The sequence below is a fragment of the Pteronotus mesoamericanus genome, unplaced genomic scaffold, assembly GCF_021234165.1.
Source record: "Pteronotus mesoamericanus isolate MK-2021 breed Mesoamerican mustached bat unplaced genomic scaffold, CSHL_Meso_final contig_52, whole genome shotgun sequence".
Classification (NCBI taxonomy): Eukaryota; Metazoa; Chordata; class Mammalia; order Chiroptera; family Mormoopidae; genus Pteronotus; species Pteronotus mesoamericanus.
In genome coordinates, this window is record NW_026555189.1 from 9040147 (window position 1) to 9062727 (window position 22581).

At 44.3% G+C, this 22581-nt stretch overlaps 2 protein-coding genes across 3 annotated transcripts in view; one reads left to right on the plus strand and one right to left on the minus strand.

Moving 5' to 3' along the window:
• Positions 1-902: 902 nt before the first annotated feature.
• MARVELD3 (MARVEL domain containing 3) lies at positions 903-14652 on the plus strand. Of its 2 annotated transcripts, none has more exons than XM_054579219.1 (3): positions 903-1349; positions 3119-3252; positions 13042-14652. In XM_054579219.1, exons 1-3 carry the CDS (start codon positions 964-966, stop codon positions 13677-13679), a joined length of 1158 nt encoding a protein of 385 aa, XP_054435194.1. In that variant the 5' UTR covers positions 903-963; the 3' UTR covers positions 13680-14652. The 2 variants fall into 2 exon arrangements, with proteins under 2 accessions (XP_054435194.1, XP_054435195.1); XM_054579220.1 differs by lacking the exon at positions 13042-14652 and adding an exon at positions 7809-12405.
• A 2029-nt stretch (positions 14653-16681) lies between these two features.
• Positions 16682-22581, minus strand: part of PHLPP2 (PH domain and leucine rich repeat protein phosphatase 2) — a 67891-nt gene continuing 61991 nt past the window's right edge. Inside the window, exon 19 of the mRNA XM_054579221.1 lies at positions 16682-21511. Within this exon, the coding sequence (XP_054435196.1) occupies positions 20360-21511 (1152 nt within the window). The 3' untranslated portion in view covers positions 16682-20359. The remainder of the gene's footprint in view (positions 21512-22581) is intronic.

Genomic DNA, 22581 nt, shown 5'->3' on the forward strand with positions numbered 1-22581 from the left:
CTGTTCACCAGGGTCTGTTCTTGCTGGACTCTCTCCATTACGTGGCTTCACTATCTGGAACATTCTCTCAGCTATCCGTAAGGCTTCCTCCTCTTCCAGGACTTAATTCCAACGTCCCCTCCCTAGATCTACATAAAGAAACCTGCCCTCCCTGCCTAAGTTTTGGACATTATCTTGTTTATTGGCAGTTGTCTCTTCCCCTACACCGAAGACCACAAAGGTAGAGTTTACACTGTACTTCCAGTATCTGCTAGACTCGGTGCTCACAGATGCTTGTTGAAAGAATTAATTTACATATGGCGATTTTACGTGTTTTTAAATATCCTTAGTTGGCAAAATAAAGAGCTGTCAATTCTGTTGCGGTTCGTCATTTTTAAAACATTCGTCTAAGGGATTGTTGCAATAGATAAAATGACTCAACCCTCCCCACCTCCCCACACACACAGCCGTTCTAAGGAAAGCAGGAGAGGGAGGGAGGGAAAGGCAGAGGGACAGCGATGGATGGTGGGCTGGGCGGGTGAGCAACTGGACGGATACACTCCGGGGAAGTAAACCCAAGGCGCTGAGACTACGCTAGCTTCCCTAGGCCGCTCACCTGGCGGGGTCACGGAGACGACACTCCAGGGCGGACGGGCGCGGTGGGTGACGGATGTCGGCTCCCCTGGGTGTCCAGCAGAGGAGCCCTTGGGTTCCCAGACAGCACTCACTCACTTCCGAGGCCCCAGGCTGCGCACCGCTGCGCCTCCTGCCGGCGCGCGCGCTCAGGTGGACGCGCTCCAGGTCCGCAGCGCTGCCGGTGCGTGTACGCGCAGGTGAGCGTCCAGCTCCGCTCCGCCCCGCCCCGCCCCGCCCCGCCCCGCCCCGCCCCGCCGCACTCCGCCCCTGGTCTTGGCCACCTGCCTGGGAAACTTGTGGTGATTGTTGCCCTCGGGTCGCTCCGGGGCGGGGACGCGGCATCGAGCCATGGGAGATACGTCGGGGACTCGCGAACCCCGGACTCGGCCGAGAGAGCGGGACCCAGCCCGGCAGCCCCGCCCGGACCGAGACCGCCACCCCGAGCGACAGCGGGACCGAGCCGGGGACCAGCGCAGGGAGAGAAGCGGGGACGAGCGAAGGGACGGGGACAGGGACAGGGGGCGGAACCGAGACCCCCGCCAGGACAGGCACAGGATCCGGGACCATCGTCCTGATGAACAAAGAGTTTGGGAAAAGTCCCGCCAAAGCCGCACGCGGGACGGACCCCCGCGGCCCACCTGGGACGCAGCCCCGCCCCCCTGGCCGGCGCCTTGGGAAACCCCGGAGTCACCGCCCCACAGGAAGGAGGGCGTCGCGCGCCGCGGACCAGAAAGGTGAGGTGGGGCTGCAGGGAAGGAGGGGGCCCTGCGACGTCGGCTCCGGGTCCCAGGCCAGCCTGCGCTCCTCTGACGCCCAAGGGCCACTCGTAGGAAGTCGGTTTAAAGGAAGACAGTGTCATACCCTTGCGCTCTTTGAGAGGACTTGGGAGGGAAGGAAAACCTTATGATGCCCCCAGTTCTTGACCTGAACCAGTTTAATAAAGTAGGAACCACCCCTGTTAGTAGTGGCAGAGCCGGGGGACCAGATTAGGAGATAGCGACTTCAGGAAAGGGAAGGGAAGGGAAGGAGATTAGGCAGTTGAGGTTAACCTGAGGCCCCTCCCCTATCCCCCACCACGTGGTCACGGGACTGCTTCCAAGAGTGTCCAACCTGCAGCCCTTGCGCCGCATGTGGCCCAGGATGGCTATGATTGCGGCCCAACACGAAATCGTAAGTGTACTTAAAACATTAAGGGGTTTTTTCGTGTGATTACCTGTCACAGTGTACTTAATGTGTAGCCCAAGAGAATTCTTTCTTCCAGTGTGGCCCAGAGACACCAAAAGATTGAACGTTCGTGGAGCCTTAGGGTTTCAGACCCTCCTCCTGTGCTCCAGAATCAGCCCTCCTCAAAGGCCCCGTTTCTTGGAGGCCAGGGCCTAATAAAGTCAGCCCAATGTCAGGTTAATAGTTTAATGTGAACCCCTTCCAGGGGCATATACATATTTCATAAACAGACAGCTGGAAGAAGGTACACTTTTAACCAAAGAACTAAATCTACAAAAAACTGCACATTAAAGGTCTTTCTGGGCTGCCTCATTCAGATCCTGTGATGATTTCAGAACCCATCCCCCGCTGCCTTTCTGCCTGAGCAAACTTTGCCTTCCCTGCCTGGTAGAACACTGAGTTCCCACAAAGCCCTGTGCGTTGAAAGCAACGCGGTGTTCTGGGAGACTCTGTGAGCTGGGAGAGGGTGGGGATGGAAAGCCGGACAGGAGGTGGACCTAGGCCCCAGTGAACATCCCATCCAACTCCGCAGATATTACTGAATTCCCAGGGGGTGCGCCCGTCCAACAAGGAGACAGGGCCTGGAGCGATGATTTCCTTATGGTTTTTGACATCTGCCCACTTCTATAAGAAGAGATCAGGCTCTTCTCTGCTGTGGGACTTGTGGATTTAAATTGAGTCTCTCTCCCTGTTATGTCCACACAGTGGGAAAGCTGCTATCCTGAGTTTATATTACATTATCTAAAACCAACTAGCCTAACTATGACAAAAGTTGTGCCCAGATAAGAGTCAGAGGGACTACCTGTTGTTTGCCTGATTAAAGCCACATTACGCTGCAATGGCATGACCTGGGAGAATACAGAGCTGCATTTTAGTTCGCCCTACAAATCAGTGTCTTAGTCCCCAGCCTGGGCATCAGAGTCTTGTGAAGGCAAACAGGTTTTAAAGTGGCCAGGTCCATGCTGAACTGAGAAGCTCACGATAGCAGGTCCCAGCTACCTGGTCAGATGGAACCTCCAGGTTGACAAACCAGCATCGAAGCCAGTGTTCAGAATTACAGCGATAAGTAATGGGGGTAGTTAGTTGAGTTGGTCCAAGTGCTTGGATGCCCTCTGGGGTCACTAAACCAGTGAATTCCCTGGAGTATGAAATACTACAGCAAAGTATGTTTCTGTGGTGTACATTGTTTGATTTCTGGGCCCAGCGTGAGGTGTCCAGAGTTCTAATACTGAACAAGCTGTTGAAATTGAGGCCCCGTAATGGTCATGTATGTTTTTAGTTACAGCGAACCCACTTCGGGGAGATACCTGCCCTCGAACCCCAGACCTGGACGAGAGGAAGTGGAATACCACCAGTCAGAGGCTGAAGGACTCCTAGAATGCCACAAATGCAGATACTTGTGCACTGGAAGAGGTGAGCCACTTTGGAGGCAGTCTGGCCATTTACTGTCACTGGTGGTTCTGGAAGGGGTTGGAACTGCTAAAGCAAAAGTCCAGGCAGACTTGGGTTTCTAGCGTTTTTACTTTTATGCCTACATGAGATTCTTGCTTTCTATTAAAAAGAACAAAAAAACAAAAAAAGGTAGACATGTCTGAAAGTTGCAGCTAGATTTCCCGTGTTTCTCAAAGGTTCCCCAGGGTCTGGTGAGGCAGGCAGCCATGTTGGCAGTTTTTAAGCTCCAGGTGAATTTCACCTGTAGACCCAGCTATGTGCTGCCAGCTGTGGGGAGCTGAATGAGAGAAGTCGCCTGGACAGAGCAGCTGGGTTGCAGTTCACAACAAGAGATCTAATGCTCGAACATTCCATCATGGTTTTTAAACTTTGTTGCACCCATAGTAAGAAATGTATTTTACATTCAGACCAAGTTCACACACACACACAAAGATGTCATGAAACAATACCCTATTACATACCAAGTACATGGATAATATCTATTCTATTCTGCTTCATTAAAGACAAATAAAAACCAAAAACCCCACTTATTAACACCCAGAGTTTGAAAAACACTTAAATATCCTGTGCCAGCTTCAAATGTGGTTTCCCAGGGCTCCCATGCTAGCGCCAGTCTCGGCCTTGCCCGGCATGAAGAAAATCTGGTTTGTCAGGGTGATCCCTCTGGCTCACATGATTGGGTGAGAAATTTTCCTAGGTTGCGTATAAGTAAGAGGGATTAATTTCTCAGCCTAAGGGAGAGAAATCATGGGACTTATACCTGAAAATGTATTTTAGGATGATTACAATGAGATACATGATTATAGGGTTTTGTGGAACTTTCACAGAAGAGCTCCAGGCGATCCAGGTACAAGACCCCTCATCGCAGCTTACGTTCGCTTGGCGCAGCCTCGTTGCCTTTAACTTCCCTCAACAGCTCCTGAGGCTCAGCAAGATAGAGTGACCCCCAGTTACACAGCTGTTAAGTGAAGCTGGAATTGAAATTTAGAGCCTGACACTAAGGCCTGAAATGGTTTATTTTATTTATTTATTTATATTGCTGACACTAACAGCTGTCCCCGTTTTCCCCCCTCTGCCCAGCCCCACTTCCCTCTGGCCATCACCGCACTGTTGTCTGTGTCTATGAGTTATGTGCTTACGTTCTTTGGCTAATCCTTTTTTCTTTTCTTGATGATATAAATAATAGCAATAGGCCAGGGTGGTTAATAGGTTTCCCTACACACGTATGTTTTCTTCTGTGGTTGATTTACCAAGAAGAGAAGGCAGAGCTTGAGGCTCCTGGCAAAAACACACCTTGATTTACCTTTGATTGCTTCTGGCTGTTTGGCTTTGGGCCAAGAGGTTGGGTTTCTGAGTCAGGAGAGGGAGAGGTGGCTTGGCAGCCAGGAGCTAACAAATGAGGGCTTGTAGAGGTCTCTGTACTCGCAGAGGCCCATATAAGTACACAATACAGTGCCGCGTGGAAAGAAACAGCCACTAATCACCAGGAACTGCTCTCAAGCAGGAAATGCATGTCTGGATAAAGGTAGTCCATCTTAGCGTATATCTTTTATGATTTTTCCGTATCAGTGAGATCATGCCCTCCTCCAGCAAACTGGCAAAAGGGGGAGGCAGCCATGGCTCTCTGGCTTTGTGGGGAGACCCTGAACTTTGGGCTACAAGTCACCCTAACTTAGGACGTTCTGTGGAACACTGAGAAAGAACACGGACAGAGAGGGGCCCCTAAACCACTTTCACGGGCAGAGACTAAAATCTTCAGGTGCTGAGGATAAAAATGAGATAAAAAGCAGACACAAGTGTCGCCTGTGGGTGTCAGATCCCCAGGAATCCTGTCTATGCGTAGGTTGGGCTCATGCATTATTTGCAAGGACCGGTGAGGAGTTACATGTCCCCTGGGAAAAAAGTACACTTCCTGTTCCCCTCCTGGCCCCTCAGTTTGCATTTGGAGTGCTTCTCCTTTCCTTTTTGTTCATTCCCTCTCCCCGCTTAGTACTAAAATCATCACGGAGAGGATCACTGGAGAGCTAGGCCCATGTGACGAGGCAGCTGTAATACATAAATAAAGAAACAAACAAACCATGATGGTGTTTACATTCAGTTTATAGCCTTACTTGCAAAGCATCTTTAAAAGTTTAATTTCATTTTCTCCCAAGAAAGTTGTAATTCCTAGAGTCAGTGGTGCTTGCCTCTCAGAGCCTGCAGACTTAGGTTTTGAGTTGGTTTCCCACAGCCAATGGCATTGACTTGTGGTCACATTGGAAAGATTCAAGGGGAACAGTTGTGAGGTTTATTCCTCCAATTAATATTCCCAATGCCCCCTTTTCGGTGCTTATTTAATGCCCTAACCCACGACTTATCTGGACCAAGTTTACACCAAGATTCCAGACAACATTTGATTTTTAACAGTGTAAACTCATTAACAGACCTGAAAGATTCAGCCCGGGTCAGAGGAAGGAATGACCCCAAGTGAACTATGGCTTTTTGGGAGAGAGAGGGGGCTTATCAGAGAGCCAGGATCCTTCAAGGGGCAAGGAAGTCCTGGAGAGTCTCTGAGCCTTTATTTTTAAAAACGGATACCCCTGGACATCCATCCTGGCCCTGGTGACCCTTTTCTGGTTCTGTTAAGCCTAAGACAGGAGTAAGGGGCTTGTGGGGGCTCCCATCCTCCCTATACTCCATTAAGAACCTATAGCATATATTTGCTCCCATTAGCAAAACATTGGGAAAAATCTAAATGTCCTTTATTGGAATTATTTAAAATCATTGTGGTATTCTTTATATCCCTTAACATTATTAAGTAGATTATTTTTGCTGAGATAGAAAAAATGTTCACAGTATATTCTTGAGTGAAAAAATAGGTTATATAAATAGTAGATAGATAGGACCCTGTTCTTACCTAAACAAGCAAATAAACAATGGCAAAAATTATGCATTTGTAGCAGAAAAGTCCAGAAAAAAAACTTAAGTATATGTTATTTTTATAATTAAAGAAAATAATATTGCTATTTGCATAGTAGAGGAAAATTGTAATGTGTAAGGATAATATTTGAGCCCTGGCCAGTGTGCCTTGGTTGGAGCATTGTCCCGTAAACCTAAAGATCACCGGTTTGATTCCCAGTCAGGGTGTATGCTTGGGTCGCAAGTTCAGTCCCCAGAAGGGGTGCATATGAGAGGCAACCAATCGATGTCTCTCTCCCTCTCTCTCTTCCCCTCACTCTAAAGATCAATAAGCATGCCTTTGGTAAGGATAAAAAAATAAAAGGGTAATATTTGAGAGTTTATCATTTCAGTTAGAGAATGTGTAGATGTAACACAGCTTCACATACAGACCCAATGGACCCGGGCACAAAGTCCGGCTCTCTGACAGCTGGGGAGATGCTGACCGTTGGAGCGCTGCCGGCACGCAGAGCTCCCGGCTCAGGCGGACCCTGCTTTATCCTATGCTGAGAAAAAAGGAGCTGCACGCTGAAGAGTACATAACTGCGTGATTCCATTTACCTGGAATTCTAGAAAAGGCAAATCTGTTCCTAATGGCTTTCTGCACATCAGTGGGTGCCTGAGGGGGAAGGTGAGGGATGGACTGCAAAGGTTAACTCTCTGGAGAACTTTCTGGAGAACTTTCTGGCAGATGAAATGGTCTGTATCTTGATGATGATGATGATGATTACATGACTGATTATGTGCCAAAACAAACTGTATGCTTAACGTGGATCATTTTGTTGAGTGCAAGTTATGTCTCAATAAAGCTGGTTTTAAGGAAAGCAACCGGCTTTGGTGGAAGAGCTGGTGCTCTTTGCTGGTCCACGGTAAAGCTGCCAGGGGCCCTGAAAGAACTGAGCTCTGGGACAATATCACCGCACAGATGGGCTCTTCAGGAAAGCAAAGTTACACTTTAAAACATATTTACCAAGTTAAAGTCTAAAACAGTAAAACCAATTATTTAATTCTGTAAGTCTCTGGGTTTAATTTACTTAAATGCTCTTATTTCTAATACATGTGAACCATGGTTAATATTCTGATGCATATCGTCCATACTTTTTTCTAACTTCATTATATTTTTTTAAGTTTTGTATTATGATTTCCTTCAAACTTAGAGATGTTTCTTTTCCTCTTTCAAACTGAACATAGCCACAAAACAAGTCTAAAGAGGAGATGACTAGTTTGTAGTCTCTCTCGCAGGGAAAGGCTGGGACAAAGAAAGTTCTTGCCTTCCACATAGGAACCTTTCTTTCTACTCACTGGCCTGCTTTCTCCCACCATCGCCTGCACCCCACCTGTGACAGGCTGCTTTGCTCTTTTTGAGAATTAGTTTTTTTAGTCCTCAGTATCTCTGATGTCACCTCGGGAGACCACAGTTCCTGCTACCATCTAATGCAGCCTTGGCAGTTCGGGCCTCCCAGGGGCAGAGTAGAGAGCCAGCTGTGGTGTGAGCAGCCGCAGGGAAGACAGCCGCAAGGTGGGCTTTTCCGAGTGCAGAACTGCATCTCTCAAAATGGTAATGCGCCCTTCTTTTGCAGCCTGCTGCCAAATGATGGAGGTTCTCCTGAACTTGCTGATCCTGGCCTGCAGCTCTGTATCTTACAATTCCACGGGGGGCTACACAGGCATCACCAGCCTGGGGGGCATTTACTATTACCAGTACGGAGGGGCTTACAGTGGTTTCAATGGTGCTGATGGGGAGAAAGCGCAGCAGCTGGACGTGCAGTTCTACCAGCTAAAGCTGCCCGTGGTCACAGCAGCGATGGCCTACAGTGGCGCCCTCATGGCCTTCTCCTGCCTCGTCATCGCCATGGGCGTCCTGCGGGTCCCGTGGCATTGCCCTCTGTGGCTGCTGGTTGAAAGCTTGCTGGACGTGGTCATCGCAGGGGCATATGTGCCTGCTCTGTACTTTTACTTCCACTCGCTCTCCGCTGCCTATGCCTCTCATGTGTGTAAGGAGAGGGAGGCGCTGTACCAGAGCAAGGGCTACCATGGCTTCAACTGCGCTTTCCACGGGGGAGATATAGGAGCTGGCATCTTTGCTGCCCTGGGCATTGGGGCCTTTGCCCTCGGGGCTGTGCTGGCCATCAGGGGTTACCGAAAGGTCAGGAAGCTCAAAGAGAAGCCTGCAGAAATGTTAACATTTTAGGCTTTTTAAAAAGTTCTACCAAATATAAGTGATGTTGCCAAATATGTAAGTGATGTAAGCTGCTCTGAATCATGGTCTTTCTTGGGACATGTTGTAGAACTTGCCCAGGCTTGAAAGGTAACAGGGCAGCTTTGGTATCTTGGGTGCAGCTCCAGGTTACATGGACTGTTATTCTCTTATGTAATAAGCCTGGTTCTGGAGTCCTCTGTTGGTGAGGGACTAACCAAAATTATTTTTAAAACAAAAACCGGAGCCCAAGACTCACAAGGAAAAGGCATGTGCTGCAGCAACATGTACTTCTTGATTAAATAAAGGGAGATAACGAAGTGAATTTAAAGAACCTTATCTTCAAAGTTCATGAAAAGCCACATAGACATGAAACATTTCAGCCTGAACTCTTCTAAAACACGTCTGTCTTAAGCAGATTAGTCCCAAATTTTTTCCACTGAACTCTGCAGTCCTTCACTTCCTTAATGCTTTGGACAGAGGGGGTGGGGGTCCTGGGGAGAAAACTCCTGTAAAATTTAGGTTGGAGGTAGGCGTGGGCTGAGGAAACAGGAATCAGATTAATTCACTGGGTTGCAAAGAAACTATTCTAACAAGCCCCTTACCATGGGCTTGAAAGCTCAATAAGTGTTTTGTACCTCTTATAAATGTACCATTGTATGAAGAATAACACCCGACATCTGGAATTCAGGATCTATCCAGAATAAAAGAATGTAAACTCTTTCCCAAAAGAAGAATTCTACTTTTAGCCAGACAACTTCATGGGTTCTTAATTACATGCTAAATTATGACTTATAGTCCATTACAGTATATTCTTGGTACAAGTGAATATGTTCTTTGCCCTATGAGACTCTAATAAAAATCCAAAGAAAATGTTAATTTTCTCTTTACATTTAGTATGATTCTCTTTACATTTATAATATTATTCCCTTGAATACAGGCAACCTCACATTTAAAAGGTGGTTTTCATTTGGGTTTAGAAAAGGGAATAAGTGTATGTGTGTACTTGTATATGATTAGAAAATTTCTTGGATAAGAAAGCATTAACAATATTTGCTTCTGGAGAGGAGATTTAAAATTTTTCATTTAATGCATGGCTGCCCATGCATTAGTTTTATTTTAGATAAAAAAATAATTTGACCTGCTCTGCTGTTTTTTCACATTTGCAGTGCAAAGACAGAAGTAGGAGTATAGGTAAGCAGAGTATTAAGTGATCAGCCGCAAAAGCAGCATCACTGAGAAAGACGCTATTTACAAATCTCACATCTCTGTCAGTCTCCATTTCCCTCTGGAGAGCCCTCTGCTCTCTTCCAAGCGACTTGTTCCATCTCACCATAGAAATACACCGCTCTCTCTGGCCAGCCTCTTTCTTCTCTCCGATGTCTGTGACTCTTTCTGCGCCAACAGCATGCTTGGAAATACCTGAGCCTGACTGACATTAATAGCTGAGCCAGGTCAGGCCAGCTGGAACTGTGGCATTATTCAGTGGCCATATTCCTTCAACAGACCCAGTATCACTGGACCCGGCAACAGGCCATTATTCCTCTCAGTTGTCACAGTCAGTGGGTTGGTTGACAAGATCTAGGTTTATTCCATTTCAGCCTAGCAGATATTTGCTGCACGGATTATGAGTCTGCTGTTTTAACAGAATCTGTCCCAGGAGGCAATGTTCAGGTTTCCACACCTTGTACTGGGACGGTGTTCCTTTCTCTCCTCGGGGGGTGAGATGTTAACATGTGCATAAAAGGAACACCAAGGCAGAGAAAGGTGATGCGTAGGGAGAATTCACTCCCTGAGGATTAGAATGATGTCTGGGTCAAGTCACTCAGGAGTGGCCAGTAGTTTCAGTGCCTGGGCAGAGAGTGGGTAATTCCCATCTGCTGTTCTTTTCAGATTTAAATGAGAGGAATGTAGCTTCTCTACCGTCAGAGCCCTCGACTGCTATGTCCCGTGGACCTCCTAGGAATTCATGTTGGCCCCACAGGAGATGGACCCGCAAGCCCAGTAGCTGTTGCCTAAGTATGTTAGATAGAGATGCTGGTCTTTAGTCACCCAGTTCATGAACAGTGTGGTGCACCTAGTGTATTAGAGGGTTTTCCTGATTTCTGAGAAGCTGTGCTTTCCATAAATTCGTCCTGCTCTTAAATCTGTCATTAAGACCCTTCCATTTTTTAAATGTTATTGAGTAGCATCACCATCCACTTGTGTAACATTTTATGATTTTCCAAGTATTTTCATGTTCTTGCTTTCATTTGGGCCTTGCCATGTCCTGTGGGGTAAGACAAGCAGGCACTATCTTCATTTGACCGTGAAGTACCTGAGGCTTATAGACAGTGATCACAGACAAGGTCACAAGGCAGTGAATGTAGGGACAGGAAGCTGGTGTTTCCACTCTAGATTCATATGCTTTTCTCTTAATTTGATCTCTGAACCTTGAGAGAATGGCGGGAGACCTTCTCGCAGAAGGATACCTCAAAGAGCCTGGGGCCTCTGTCAGTTACAAATGAGGGCTGACCTTGGATGAGAAGACACTCATCTCCTTTCACCTGTGGCTCCCACTGCCTCCTCATGCCACTTGTAGGTTCCTTGAACTGGTAAGAATGCCTGAGGAGACAGCCTCGGTGTCCCTACTTAGGATCCTGAATAGTCTGGTACATTCACACAGTGCGGTTGGATGGAGGCCACACAACAAACAATGTGGACACTGCAGGAGCTGATCTGAAAACATCTCTGGGAAGAATAAATGAAAAAAAAAAGATGGAAAATAATACATGGGGCGACCTGCCAGGTTTCTGGCTGCCAGGGCTGTGGTGCGGCGGGGGGATGGGGGGGGCATGGAGGAACACCTGGTGGTGGCGGTGGCAGGAGGCAGCCTGGAGGGGCCCCGGGAGCGGCGAGGCCCGGGCGACGCAGTGAGTCTGCAGCAGAACCACCGGGTGCAGCCTGCGCCCGCAGACCGGCTGCCTGAGCACTCATACTGGCTGGACCTCTGGCTGTTTGTTCTGGTGGACCTGGGCTGTTCCTGTTCGTGTGCCTGTGGCTGTGGTGGACCACCTGATACCTGCTTTAAGGTGCTGGCTCCTGGACTGGACTCTGAAAATAACTACAACTTCTTCAACAAAGAAGACAGGCAGGATTGTGCAACAGAATTTCAAACTCGAAGGGACCTTCCTCTTGTCTTACAGATGTGTTACTCATTCGGGGACTATGTTAAATGGGTAATGATCTTACCGATTCATAGCTAAGTTCTTACAACTAGGGAAAAAAAGAAAATAACATATAGGGTGCGCTTCCTTACGGAAAAAAGCCAGGAAAGGGGGTGTGAAAAGCAGGTTTGAGTGTGCTTTTACCTGCACAAGGGAGCGCTCTGAGGTGTAGTAGAAAATCATGGACATGGCTGGGGGTAGAGAACAGGGTGGACAGGGCCGGGAGTGGTTTTTCTCAGTTCATACCTTTTTATGTCATTTTGATTTTTAAAAACTTTAAAATGTGAAATATAGATTCATGTTGCAAAAAATTGTACAGGGATCCTGTACCCTAAACTCAACTTTTCCAACGGTAACATCTTGCATAACTATAGTGTAATAAAATCACACCAGGAAACTGATAAGCTACAGAGCCTCGATGCCACCAGTTTTACATGCGCTCATGTGTGTGTGTGCAGTTTTATCACATGTAGAGTCATGTGACTGCCATCATAGTCAAGTATAAAACTGTTCCATCATCAGGCATCCTTGTGCCCCCTCTTTACTGTCACCCCCGTCCCCAGTATCCACAGTCCGTTGTCCTCCATCTCTACCCCTTTGTCATTTTGAGACTGCTACATAAATGGAATCATACAGTGTATAACCTTTTGAGACTGGGTTTTCCCCCCCCCACTCATCATAATTACCTTGAGAACTATCCAAGTTGCCTGTATGAACAGTTTGTTCCTTTGTATTGTTGAGTTGAATATTCCTTGGTGTGGATGTGCTGGATTGCTTAACCATTCTCCCATTGAGGGGCATTCGGGTTGTTTCTGATATTTGGCTATTACAAATAAAGCTATTGTGAACATTTGTGTACATGTGTTTGTGTAGACCTAAGTTTTCATTTCTTTAGGATGTACATGTTTTTGTGTAGACCTAAGTTTTCATTTCTTTAGGATAAGAGTTGAGGAATACAGTTGTAGGGTCACATGGTAGTGTATGCTTAGTTTAAAAAAAAAAATCCTGGCAAAAAGCCTGGGTCAGGTAGCTCAGTTGGTTAGAGCATCATCCCGATACATCAAGGTTGCGGGTTGGATCTCTGGTCAGGGCACATACAAGAAAGAATCAACTGATGAATGCATAAATAAGTGGAATGAAAAAAAAATCAATGTTTTTCTCTCTCTCCCCCCCCTTACCTCTCTCTCCCTCTAAAATCAATAAATAAAACATTTAAAAACTGCCAAAAAATTTTCCACAGTGACATTTTGGTTTTTGAAATGTATGAATATTGAAAAACAAACCAAGGATGTTAATGTTGAATCTGACCATGTCCTTAAAATCTGGCCACCCGTATGTCTCTAGTCTGACCTAAAAAGTTTTCTAGGGTGAGTGATGTTCATGCTAAATCGCAACTCTCTCTCCTCCTAGGTGTGGTACAGATAGTGGAGGTGATATTGAATGGGATGGTTCTCATGTGTATCGTGGCTTCCTACTTTGTCCTTGCTGGATTCAGTGCCAGCTTTACCAGTGGCGGCGGCTTTGGGAACAACTATTACTCACCATTTGAGGGCACCGAGCTGGAGCAGGTGCGGCAGCTGGACCAGCAATACACAGTCCTCCGGGCACCCCTCATATACGGCGGAGTGGCTGTCTCTCTGGGGCTGGGTGTCCTCACCATGGGGGTTTTACTCCAAGGAGCCAAGAGTCCAACCAAACTGCCAAGGAAGTGGCTGCTCCTGGAGGCCACCTTCAGCCTCCTGGCAGCAGTGGGCTATTGCATAGGCATTGGCATTTACCTCCATGTAGCCTTGCGGATCAATGCTACAAACACTTGCAAAACAAGAGAGAGGCTCTATGCTCGCAAAGGCCTCACCTGGATGAACTGCCAGCTGGCAGGCACTGATGGAGCAGCAGCCACCTTTGCTTGTCTTCTGGTGATAATGTACGGAGCCAGCGTGGTGCTGGCTCTACGGAGCTACCGAGAACAGAAGCACTACAAAGACAGCCGAGAACAGCACAGAAATCACGGTGAAGCCCCGGAATACCTGTGGTCTGGAACACTCTGAGATCTTCTGGAACCTAAATGTCAACCCACCTCCCTTGTCTCTCTCAAAAGGATGGGTCCTTTAAAAATCACACATTTGACAACTGGTGTTTTCACATACTTGATTTTATAAATGCTCTCTTTGGTACCAATGCAAAGCTAGACGGTCACCTCACTTTTCTATCAATAAGCTTTTCAAGCTCAGAGCTTGAAAAAAACTACTTCACTTTTGCCGCAAAGAACATCAGAAGTTTGGGTGTGCCGTTATGGTATGGCTCCCTTACCAAATGGTAAGGTAATGATGATGATGCCTAAGTAGACAGAGACACTCTGAAAGTTGAAAACTAAACACCAGGCCCAGCATTACAGTAGGAATATCTTACCTGTCTTAACTATTTAGAGTCACCAAAAGAAACATGCCATTTCCCCTCAGATCTGGTCCCAGGGGAATGATTTTAAAGCAGTTGTGTGATTGAATTCTAAAGGAGTAATTACATTCTAACCCTTTTATAGAAGGCAGACTGTTCTGCCCACAGGGCACCATGACTGCCTGGATCCCGTGGAGCCTTCTTTCATTAGAGATGGGGGCTGGATTTCTGATACACGAAGATAGGGATTTTTAGCATGCATGTTCTTCCTCAAGATTCCTGCATTAGGGCTGGGAGAAAATGTTGTTTTGCCAGCATTCCAAGTTAGTTTCTTTTTTGTTGCAAATCATCCAACTTTCCTGAAATATGTCTCTTAAATATGAGGCTCCACAATAGTGTGATAAATAAGAGTCATAACCTTCTTAAATGTGTTACTCAGCTATTTCAAAGGTAAAGAAGTTAATTTTACTAGAGTGTAAAGGCTTATAGAAGGCTCCTCCATTGCTGCTTTTCCCGATACTGCTCCTGATGGTAGACCTTCAAAGGCAGATTGTAGTATCTGATTACCTTAAATTGTTTTTATAATGTAACAGGTCATGAAAACTAAATCTCAAAAATAAAGTTATTTCCACAATTTTAATCTAAAGTTTTATAGCTGTTTCTATACTTTACAACTAGTCTCAGATGTTCAGTTCATGTCAGATGCAACTATAAACATTATATATGGGTTCTTTTTCTATTTTTCCTCTTTTCAATAACTAATTTTTTATATCATTGTTTTATGTTCATATTATAAACAAGATCAAACTATTCTAGTAACAGCAACAAATTCTAAGAACAGCAATTTTGACAGATATCTCACATTCTCTATACAGCAAGAAATCAGCAAACATCGTTTCAACCTTTGCCAACACAACTATTAGAAAACTAAGTCAACACCATTTTCCTCTAATGTGTTGGCCATCTTCATCCCTGCATGTTTGCTGACTTCTCCCTCGCCCCCACCCCATACCTCAACTCCTCTCTTCCCTGTAACAGTACCTGTCCTCGCTCCTCCCAAATCCTTTGCCTAAATCTTAAAGAACCTGTCCAAGTAAAGGATCAAAAGGGAACCTTGTACAGGAATGGGAAATTTATACTTTTGCAAAAAATAAAGCTTGGAGGAAGCTAACCAACTAGAAAGCTACATCGCTAGGTTAAAATACAAACCACAGAAAGGCGCTTCCACTCTATCCCCCTCAGCCCCCCCGTTTCCATTGAATGGTAGACAAAAAGTTCAACGGCAGCAAAAATCAAACCACCCATTCCCTCCCACACACTATTCTTACCTAGCACTTATTCCCTGAAGCATGTCCCGTGTCCGAGTCATGCTTGATAAAATGAGGACTTTGGCCTGTATGACACCAACCTTGTGCCCAGGCTTAGCTGTGACACTGCTCCCAAGACTGAGCGCCTCTCAAGTGATTGGAGCCCATCAATCTCTGTAATCACAACACCTGACATCTGCAGTTTCCAACCATGTCTTATTTCCTACCACTTGGGGAGGCAGGTCAAAATTTATCATTTGCATTTTACAGGTGAGGAGACAGAAGTTCAAGGTTAAGTGGTTTATCCAATAGCTGACCATTTTGCTGACTGCTCACTATGTGCCAGATCCGCTACTGAGCTAAGGAAGCATTTTGCATCATCTCATTTAAGCTCACATCTTAAGAGATACTATTATTTCCATTTAATCTTGGAGAGGTTAACTTGCCTCAATTCAAAGCTTCTGAACAGCAGAGGAAAAACTCAGGACCCAGTGAATCCCACCCTGGAATGTGCTGTGACTAATGTACTCTCGTGGCCTTCAGTCTACCAGGGAACTGATGTTACACGAAGCAAAGGACACACAGAGAATTTCACCTTTGCCACCCTGGAATTGGGAGGTATGTCTCTCATGGGAACTGAGGTATTAGAGTAGATGGTTCTGAACCCAGTGCATTGAAGGTGCAACTTCTCAAAACGTTTGTTCTAATAAGACGGAAGCCAGAAATATGACTTCAACATGGATTTTATTTGGAGTGAGAGGTAGGTAATCTTGCTTGAAGTCCAGAGATTTGGGAGGCAATCAATGGGGGAAGAAGAGGAACAATTTAGAGGCTTGCCCAGATTATAAGTATTTTATGGGCCAAACCCCACCACTATGTCTGAAGTTGTAATACCAAAGTCATGATGACATTATATGAAACATGGTGGCCAGATTATCCACTTAGCTCCTCTGTCATCATTAACTCCAAGGTTTGTTTAAGGGGAGTCGTAGATTGTTTACAATCAAGTTTCCTCTAGTCAGCTAATCACCTGCATGTAAATAAGGACCATGTTTTGTCTTTGTGTTTGAAAAAAACATATAAACCAAGTCAGAATATAATGTTTCTTAACATAAAAAAAAATCTTTATTGCTATTTCAGCTTAAAAGGTGATAAAAATATTTATTCTGCCCTTAACTCATAGCTTCATAGAGTGTCATGGAATGTGATTTCATTTGTTATCTTCCCCTAAAGCAAGAAGCAGAAAAAAGTCTAATGGTGTTTTTGGTTAAGAAACTAATTCTACATACAAGTTAGAGAAAATTACAGTTTCATGCTAAAATAAAGTATTTATAAAATAACAGGTATTCCACTTTAAAACAAAGCCATGAAAAAGATTCCATTTTATTTTATTTATTATTATTGTCATTTTTTACAAACAATAGATTTGCTGCAACATGCTCTGGCTCATATTATTGAATTAAAAAATTTAACACATTTCAAAAATATCAAAAATACACTATAATGAGTCTTAGGATAACTACAATACGACAATGATTGCACAAAACCGCAAGATATGAACTCACTGTTTGGATGACATCCATTGGCAACAGTGAGAGAGAACCCTACAGCATCTGGGAGTAGTGCATGGAATTTGGAATACGAGGAGCTTATGTGTGATTGAATGATCACCAAATGAAGGAAACAGAGCAGGACTTACGGTAGCTGCTTTTGTCAACCTAGGAAGTGCTTATCCAGCTACGGGGCAAAGTCACTAACTGGAGAGAAAGATTAACTTGCCTCTGTGATTGGGGGAGTCTGAAAAGACCCACTCAGAGGGAAGTAAAAAAGTAACACAACACAGTTCTATAGTGATGCTGCAGACATCACTGAATGGCTTGGAGACTATTTAATAATTGATACATTTATCAATAACAGCCAAGTGCTCCCTTATGGAGGTCTCTTCATTAATGATTATTGAGTAGATAGAGGTGAGCCCATGGCTTCCAAGTACCTGCTTTTGCTGAAGGTCTATATGAAAAGAAGAGCATCATTTATTATTCAGTAGATCAGCCAAACCTAACTAACTGGCTCCATCTCCTGAAAAACAGCATTCACTACAAGCAATTATAGTAGCACCCAATGATTACCAAGCTGCTCGTGTTGGCTCCTCTATACACCAGGAAAATGAACTCATAAACTTATTGCACACATACACTCTACAGTAGTATAACAAAGCCTTCACTTTATTTGGAGTGGTAATTCAGTCACTCTATGGTAGCATGGTAGTTTTACAATATATCAGCATTCAAATATATTCCCAATTCATTTGGATTAAAGAATACCATGGCTGCCAAGACTCGTGTATTTTTCCTTCTTCCATACGACTGCTGAACTGCTCCCATAAGCAGGAGTGATGTTCTTTCAGAAATTCTCTTACACTTTTCTATTAAATGGGAGGGACACACAGAGACCTGAGAATCATGCAGAGGCCAGCATCTCTGGATGAGAGATCAGTGGTACTCTGCCCGCCTGGGGAACACATCCTCTGGGAAAGTCCTAAGAAGTAGGTTACATTCACCTGGAGACAGATTCCTGTCTTTCACCACCTGACAGTCTAATCAATTCACACAACGACTGTAAACGACCTCATAGGTCAAAAGATTCTGTATATTTTTGGTAATGGGCTATGGCCTTTTTACCCTCTGTTTCAATACAGAGCAATTATAAAAGAAAATGAATTAGAGAAGTTATAAAAAAAGAGTAATTAGTTTTGGTATAGCCTATATTGAAGGTTTCCAATACAACTTAATGTTTCCTGAAAATACATCTACTACACAGAACATCTGGAATTTTAGAGTTCTTCTGACTAAAAAGTAAATACATTTACTTCTGATAAAGTCGTTTCAGAACTGGGTTTTGTGGTGGTTCCAATAAGAAGGGTGGGAAACAAGAAGACAAGAAAAGAGTTCATAGGTAAAGGAAAAACTTTGAGAGACTATACTATTAAAATGGTATATTCCTAACAACTTTCTTTTCTAGACATCACTATTTTGCAACTGAAAGTTTCTGTTGTCTGGGTAGGAGGATGTTTTACATCACCCATCACTATTATCTTGGGTGTTTCCTTCATTTTTACTTTTCCTTCACTCCCCGCCCCCCACATAAAAATAAGGCAGCAACACACTCTTGTTCCCATCCTTCTAACAGCACCTAAAACTTTGTATGAACCACTATGTTCCCCACTTCATATCATGACCTGAGTTCTAAAATTCTGCAGTAGCCGACCAGTAGTTTGACACAGAGAAGTCAAGTGTTCCTGACAATTTGGGGACTCAAATTCAGATTCTTGATGGTTGAACTTAGACAGTCATCAAAGTGTATGGAATCCCCCAAGAGTGTACCCCACCAAAACACACACATGGGTATGGGGCCCCTGAAAAGGTGAAGATACGTAATGAACCACCATTTGTGGACAGGTCACCTGTTTTTCTACTACTGCTTTAACAAAAACCCAAAAAAAAAAAACCCAAAAACAAAACCCATATATTTAATGTATACATCAACCATATCTTTAACATTTTATTTCTCATGAAATGAATTAAAAATGGTTTTACTCTACTATCTTTTTAATTGTGAAAGTATTCTAGAAATTCAAAGCATGTTCTCCATTGGGTAAAATCAAGCAGTGTCAAATTTTGTAGGAATAAATAGGAATTCACTTTCCTAAGTAAATACTCTAATGGAAAAGGAAACAGAACAGAAATATGGAATTGCATTTTACTAGGATTACATGGAATGTGCAAAAAAAATTACAGTAAACCAGGTTTTCTGTGAGCTTATGACCTTCTTAATTCTTTCTTATATTAGTAATTGAACCCAGTACTCTCAAACCACGTGACGTGGATAAGCAGTTTTCAGGGGAGTACTCTGTTAAACATTAAAGAGGTGAACTCTCAACTCTCTTGCACATTTTAGAAAACCATCCCTAAGCTCTAGAGTAAGAGAAGGAATCTGTCTGACCCTCGAGCTCCAGCCATTCTGTTCTCATTCAGCCTCAGTCTGTTCAGGGTCATTTGTTCTAACTCAAGGTTACCTGGCTGTGAGCAGCATTCGCCTCAGCCCTACATACTAGCAGGGTGGCTGCCAACTCCACTACATGTTATGAAGAGGCCAATCTCCAAATGCCTCGCTTGTGATCTGCTGGGAAATTCGTAGTGGGTGTCACATCTGTCAAGGGATTTTTCTCTTTTTGTGATTTGGGGGAAGTAGTTTTAGTCTTCACTCCTTTCTCATCTTCATCCCCCAAAGTTTCTCAGGAGCTTTCACAGTCTGACATCCAAAAATTAAATCAGTTTCCCAGGGCCCTTCCTGGTACCCTCACAGAAGGCTCCAACACCGGATGATCATTCTACCTGTGGACAAAGGTGCTGGGCTGCCTCTAAGAAGATTGGCTCGAGTGCAGATTCGAAAATAAAAAGTTCACAGTCAATGAAAAGTGCTCTCATTACATTACATACATAAATTATCTGATTGGTTCTACATTTCCAATAAACATCATTTCGATAGGCTGTATTCTCGTAGAGAAGAATGAAAAGCCATGTGACTAGTTACATCACATCCCATCAGTTAGGGTGAGACATAAGGTGATTTCTCTGTCACAGAGATCCATCAGCAGCAATCGGTAAAGGGAATTATCTTCAGTTATTTTCCTCCACAGAAAGAGTCCCTTTCCTGCCCAGGCAGGCAAATTCTCAAAATTATCCTAGGAGAGAAAGGGTTAATGGCAGGTGGTAGGACATACAGAGCAACATCTGCTTTCTTCCCAGTAACTCTGGGAATTCCAATGCAGGTTAAATGTAAAACTTAACACTGATGGTGTTTACTAGCTTATCCGGAGCAAGACCCTGATAGCTCTCACCATTTTTAGCTCCAAGTTCTAACCCCCTCATCTATGGTTTAGAAATGCAGAGGCAAAGTGCCTCCGGAAGGGTCTCCTACCCCCATGCTACACAGCCTTCCCTGACACCGGGACTCCCGGGGAGGGATTACAGTGCTGTGTCAAACTCCTCCGGGAGCTCGGTCCGATCCTCTTCATTGGGCTCAGGCTCGGGCCTGCTTTCCTGGTGTTGCTTCATTTGCTCCTTCACTTCTTCTTCTAGGTCACGAGGTATGACAAACTGATCCTCTGGCTCTAGCTGAGTGGGGGCAGCAAAATAGCCAGTTTTCTTCTTGGGTGCTTCTGTGGCCACTTCAATGAGATTCAAGCTGTCTTCTAGGGGTACAATAGAGCCATTGGAGAGTTTCTTTCCATAGAGACAGGAAGTGGAGGGAGACTTCTGTAACTCCATCTTGTCCTTGCTCATGGGCAGAAGTATGCCACTATTCACACTGTTCTGCCTTCGGATCCCAAAAAATAATCCTCTCCCATGTTCCTCAGGACATGGGGCAGGAGACTTCTCTGTGAGAGTGGGCGAGTTCTCAAGATCTCTTCCCCTACAACAGTGGATATCTACTTCCACTTCTACCTTGCTGCCATTTGTTATGACCCCTTCAACAGGTTGGTCATCATCACTGTCCAGGCCATTGTCAGACTGGTTACTTGAAAAAGTCGCACAAGAAGGCTGGCGCTGAAAAACCCCAGAGGTGGGTGTTGGATGGAGGCTACAGCGCCTCTCTGGCCTTGGAAGCAAGCCGGCCTCCAGGCCAACAGTGTTATGTTCATCAGAAGCAGTGGATCCCACCTCACTGCTCACCTCTGAAGTGGACATCTCGCTGCTGAACTCAGAGGCGATACCACTGCTGGAGGAAGGAGTGGTTGGCTTGGGAGGGTCCTTGATGGCAGTTGAAGCAAATCCCACAGGACCTGGGAGGCTGAGCCCATTCATTTCACAAGTGCAGCCTTCCTCACCAATGTTCAAATAAACCACCATAGCCCCCACATTGTCCTGACAGCCATAGCTCTGGGCTAATGTGCACAACTTCTTGGCAGCTGCTAATGGATCTTGTACATGACGCACTGCACTGACAGCTTCTGTATATGACAAGTGTTCCCACAATGCTTTGTTTCCCAGAATCAGCAACTCATCTTGAATGGTAAGGGTAGTGGAAGATATGTGGGGCTTGGGGAGGATCCAAGGATAGAGGTATGTACAGCCCAGCATCCGGGTACAGCAGGTTACCCCATTCACTTTGTTATCCTAGAGACAGCAGAACGAAAATTTTGAAAAACAAGCAACAATGACGTATCGTTTGTATCTTTCTAGGTCACAATACTTAGAGCTCTACAATAAAACAGAACTGACGTTATATGATCTTTCCTAGGATCTGTGTCATTTTTAATGGATGTACAAAAATAAATGTCTAAAATTCTAAAAGGACAAAATATCATACGGTAATTATGCTAAATAGTGCAGAGGACTGATGTTAAAACCAATTAAAATTAAGTGGCCAAAAGGCACCTCAATCTCAAAAGATATTTGCTCTAAAGTGAAGTATAGGCCTCAGCATGTCTTTAAATAGAGAAACATCTGTTAGAAAAACAATGGGCATCACTAGTATTCTCAGAAGCCAAAACAAATGGGTCATTAAAAATTATTTCTCATTGAAAGGCACAGTTGGGACCAAAAAGATTCAAGAAGATATTAAATAGCTAAGGGAATCTTTGCAGCTAAAGCATTAAATAATTTCTAAAGATATTTAGCCTAGAAAAGGAAAGTGAAATCTGTAGCAAATTTACCTACTCGGTAAGGATTGTACCAAAAGTAAATAGCAGATCAAGTCATAACTGATATAATTCTAAACTTGGAGGAAAAGGAATAACCCTAGTTTTATGTTGGGAATATTCATCTGCCAGATACTTTTAGACTTATTTCTTTTCAAGACAAAACCAAGCAAAACCTCTAAAGCCATTGATATATTTATTTCATATTTGCAGTTATTCTCTAGGTGAAAAATCCTGGCTCTCTCATTTATCAGAATTTGTCATAAACACTCAATTTTATTCTCCTCAACTGTAAAATGGAAATAAAAGCACTTTCATGGTGATTATAATAAGCAAACAATAAATATCTGTGGTTAAAATAACATTTATAAAAATATTTCCTACTTGTCCAGGACCCTCCCCCAAGAACTGAAACAACACTAAATTCTGTAAAAATAGACTAATCAAACAAAAAGTTATCTTTTATCTTTCATTTGTTTTGACTGAAAGACATTCCTAAAGCAAATGCCTCACAGTTCCAGAATATTCACAGTATCAACTACATCA

Bases quoted from the DNA above. Each gene is read 5' to 3' on its own strand.
- MARVELD3 (XM_054579219.1), top strand. From the start codon at position 964: ATGGGAGATACGTCGGGGACTCGCGAACCCCGGACTCGGCCGAGAGAG. The intron at 1,350-3,118 runs GTGAGGTGGGGC...GTATGTTTTTAG, and splicing joins GCGCGCCGCGGACCAGAAAG to TTACAGCGAACCCACTTCGG. The intron at 3,253-13,041 runs GTGAGCCACTTT...CTCTCCTCCTAG, and splicing joins ATACTTGTGCACTGGAAGAG to GTGTGGTACAGATAGTGGAG.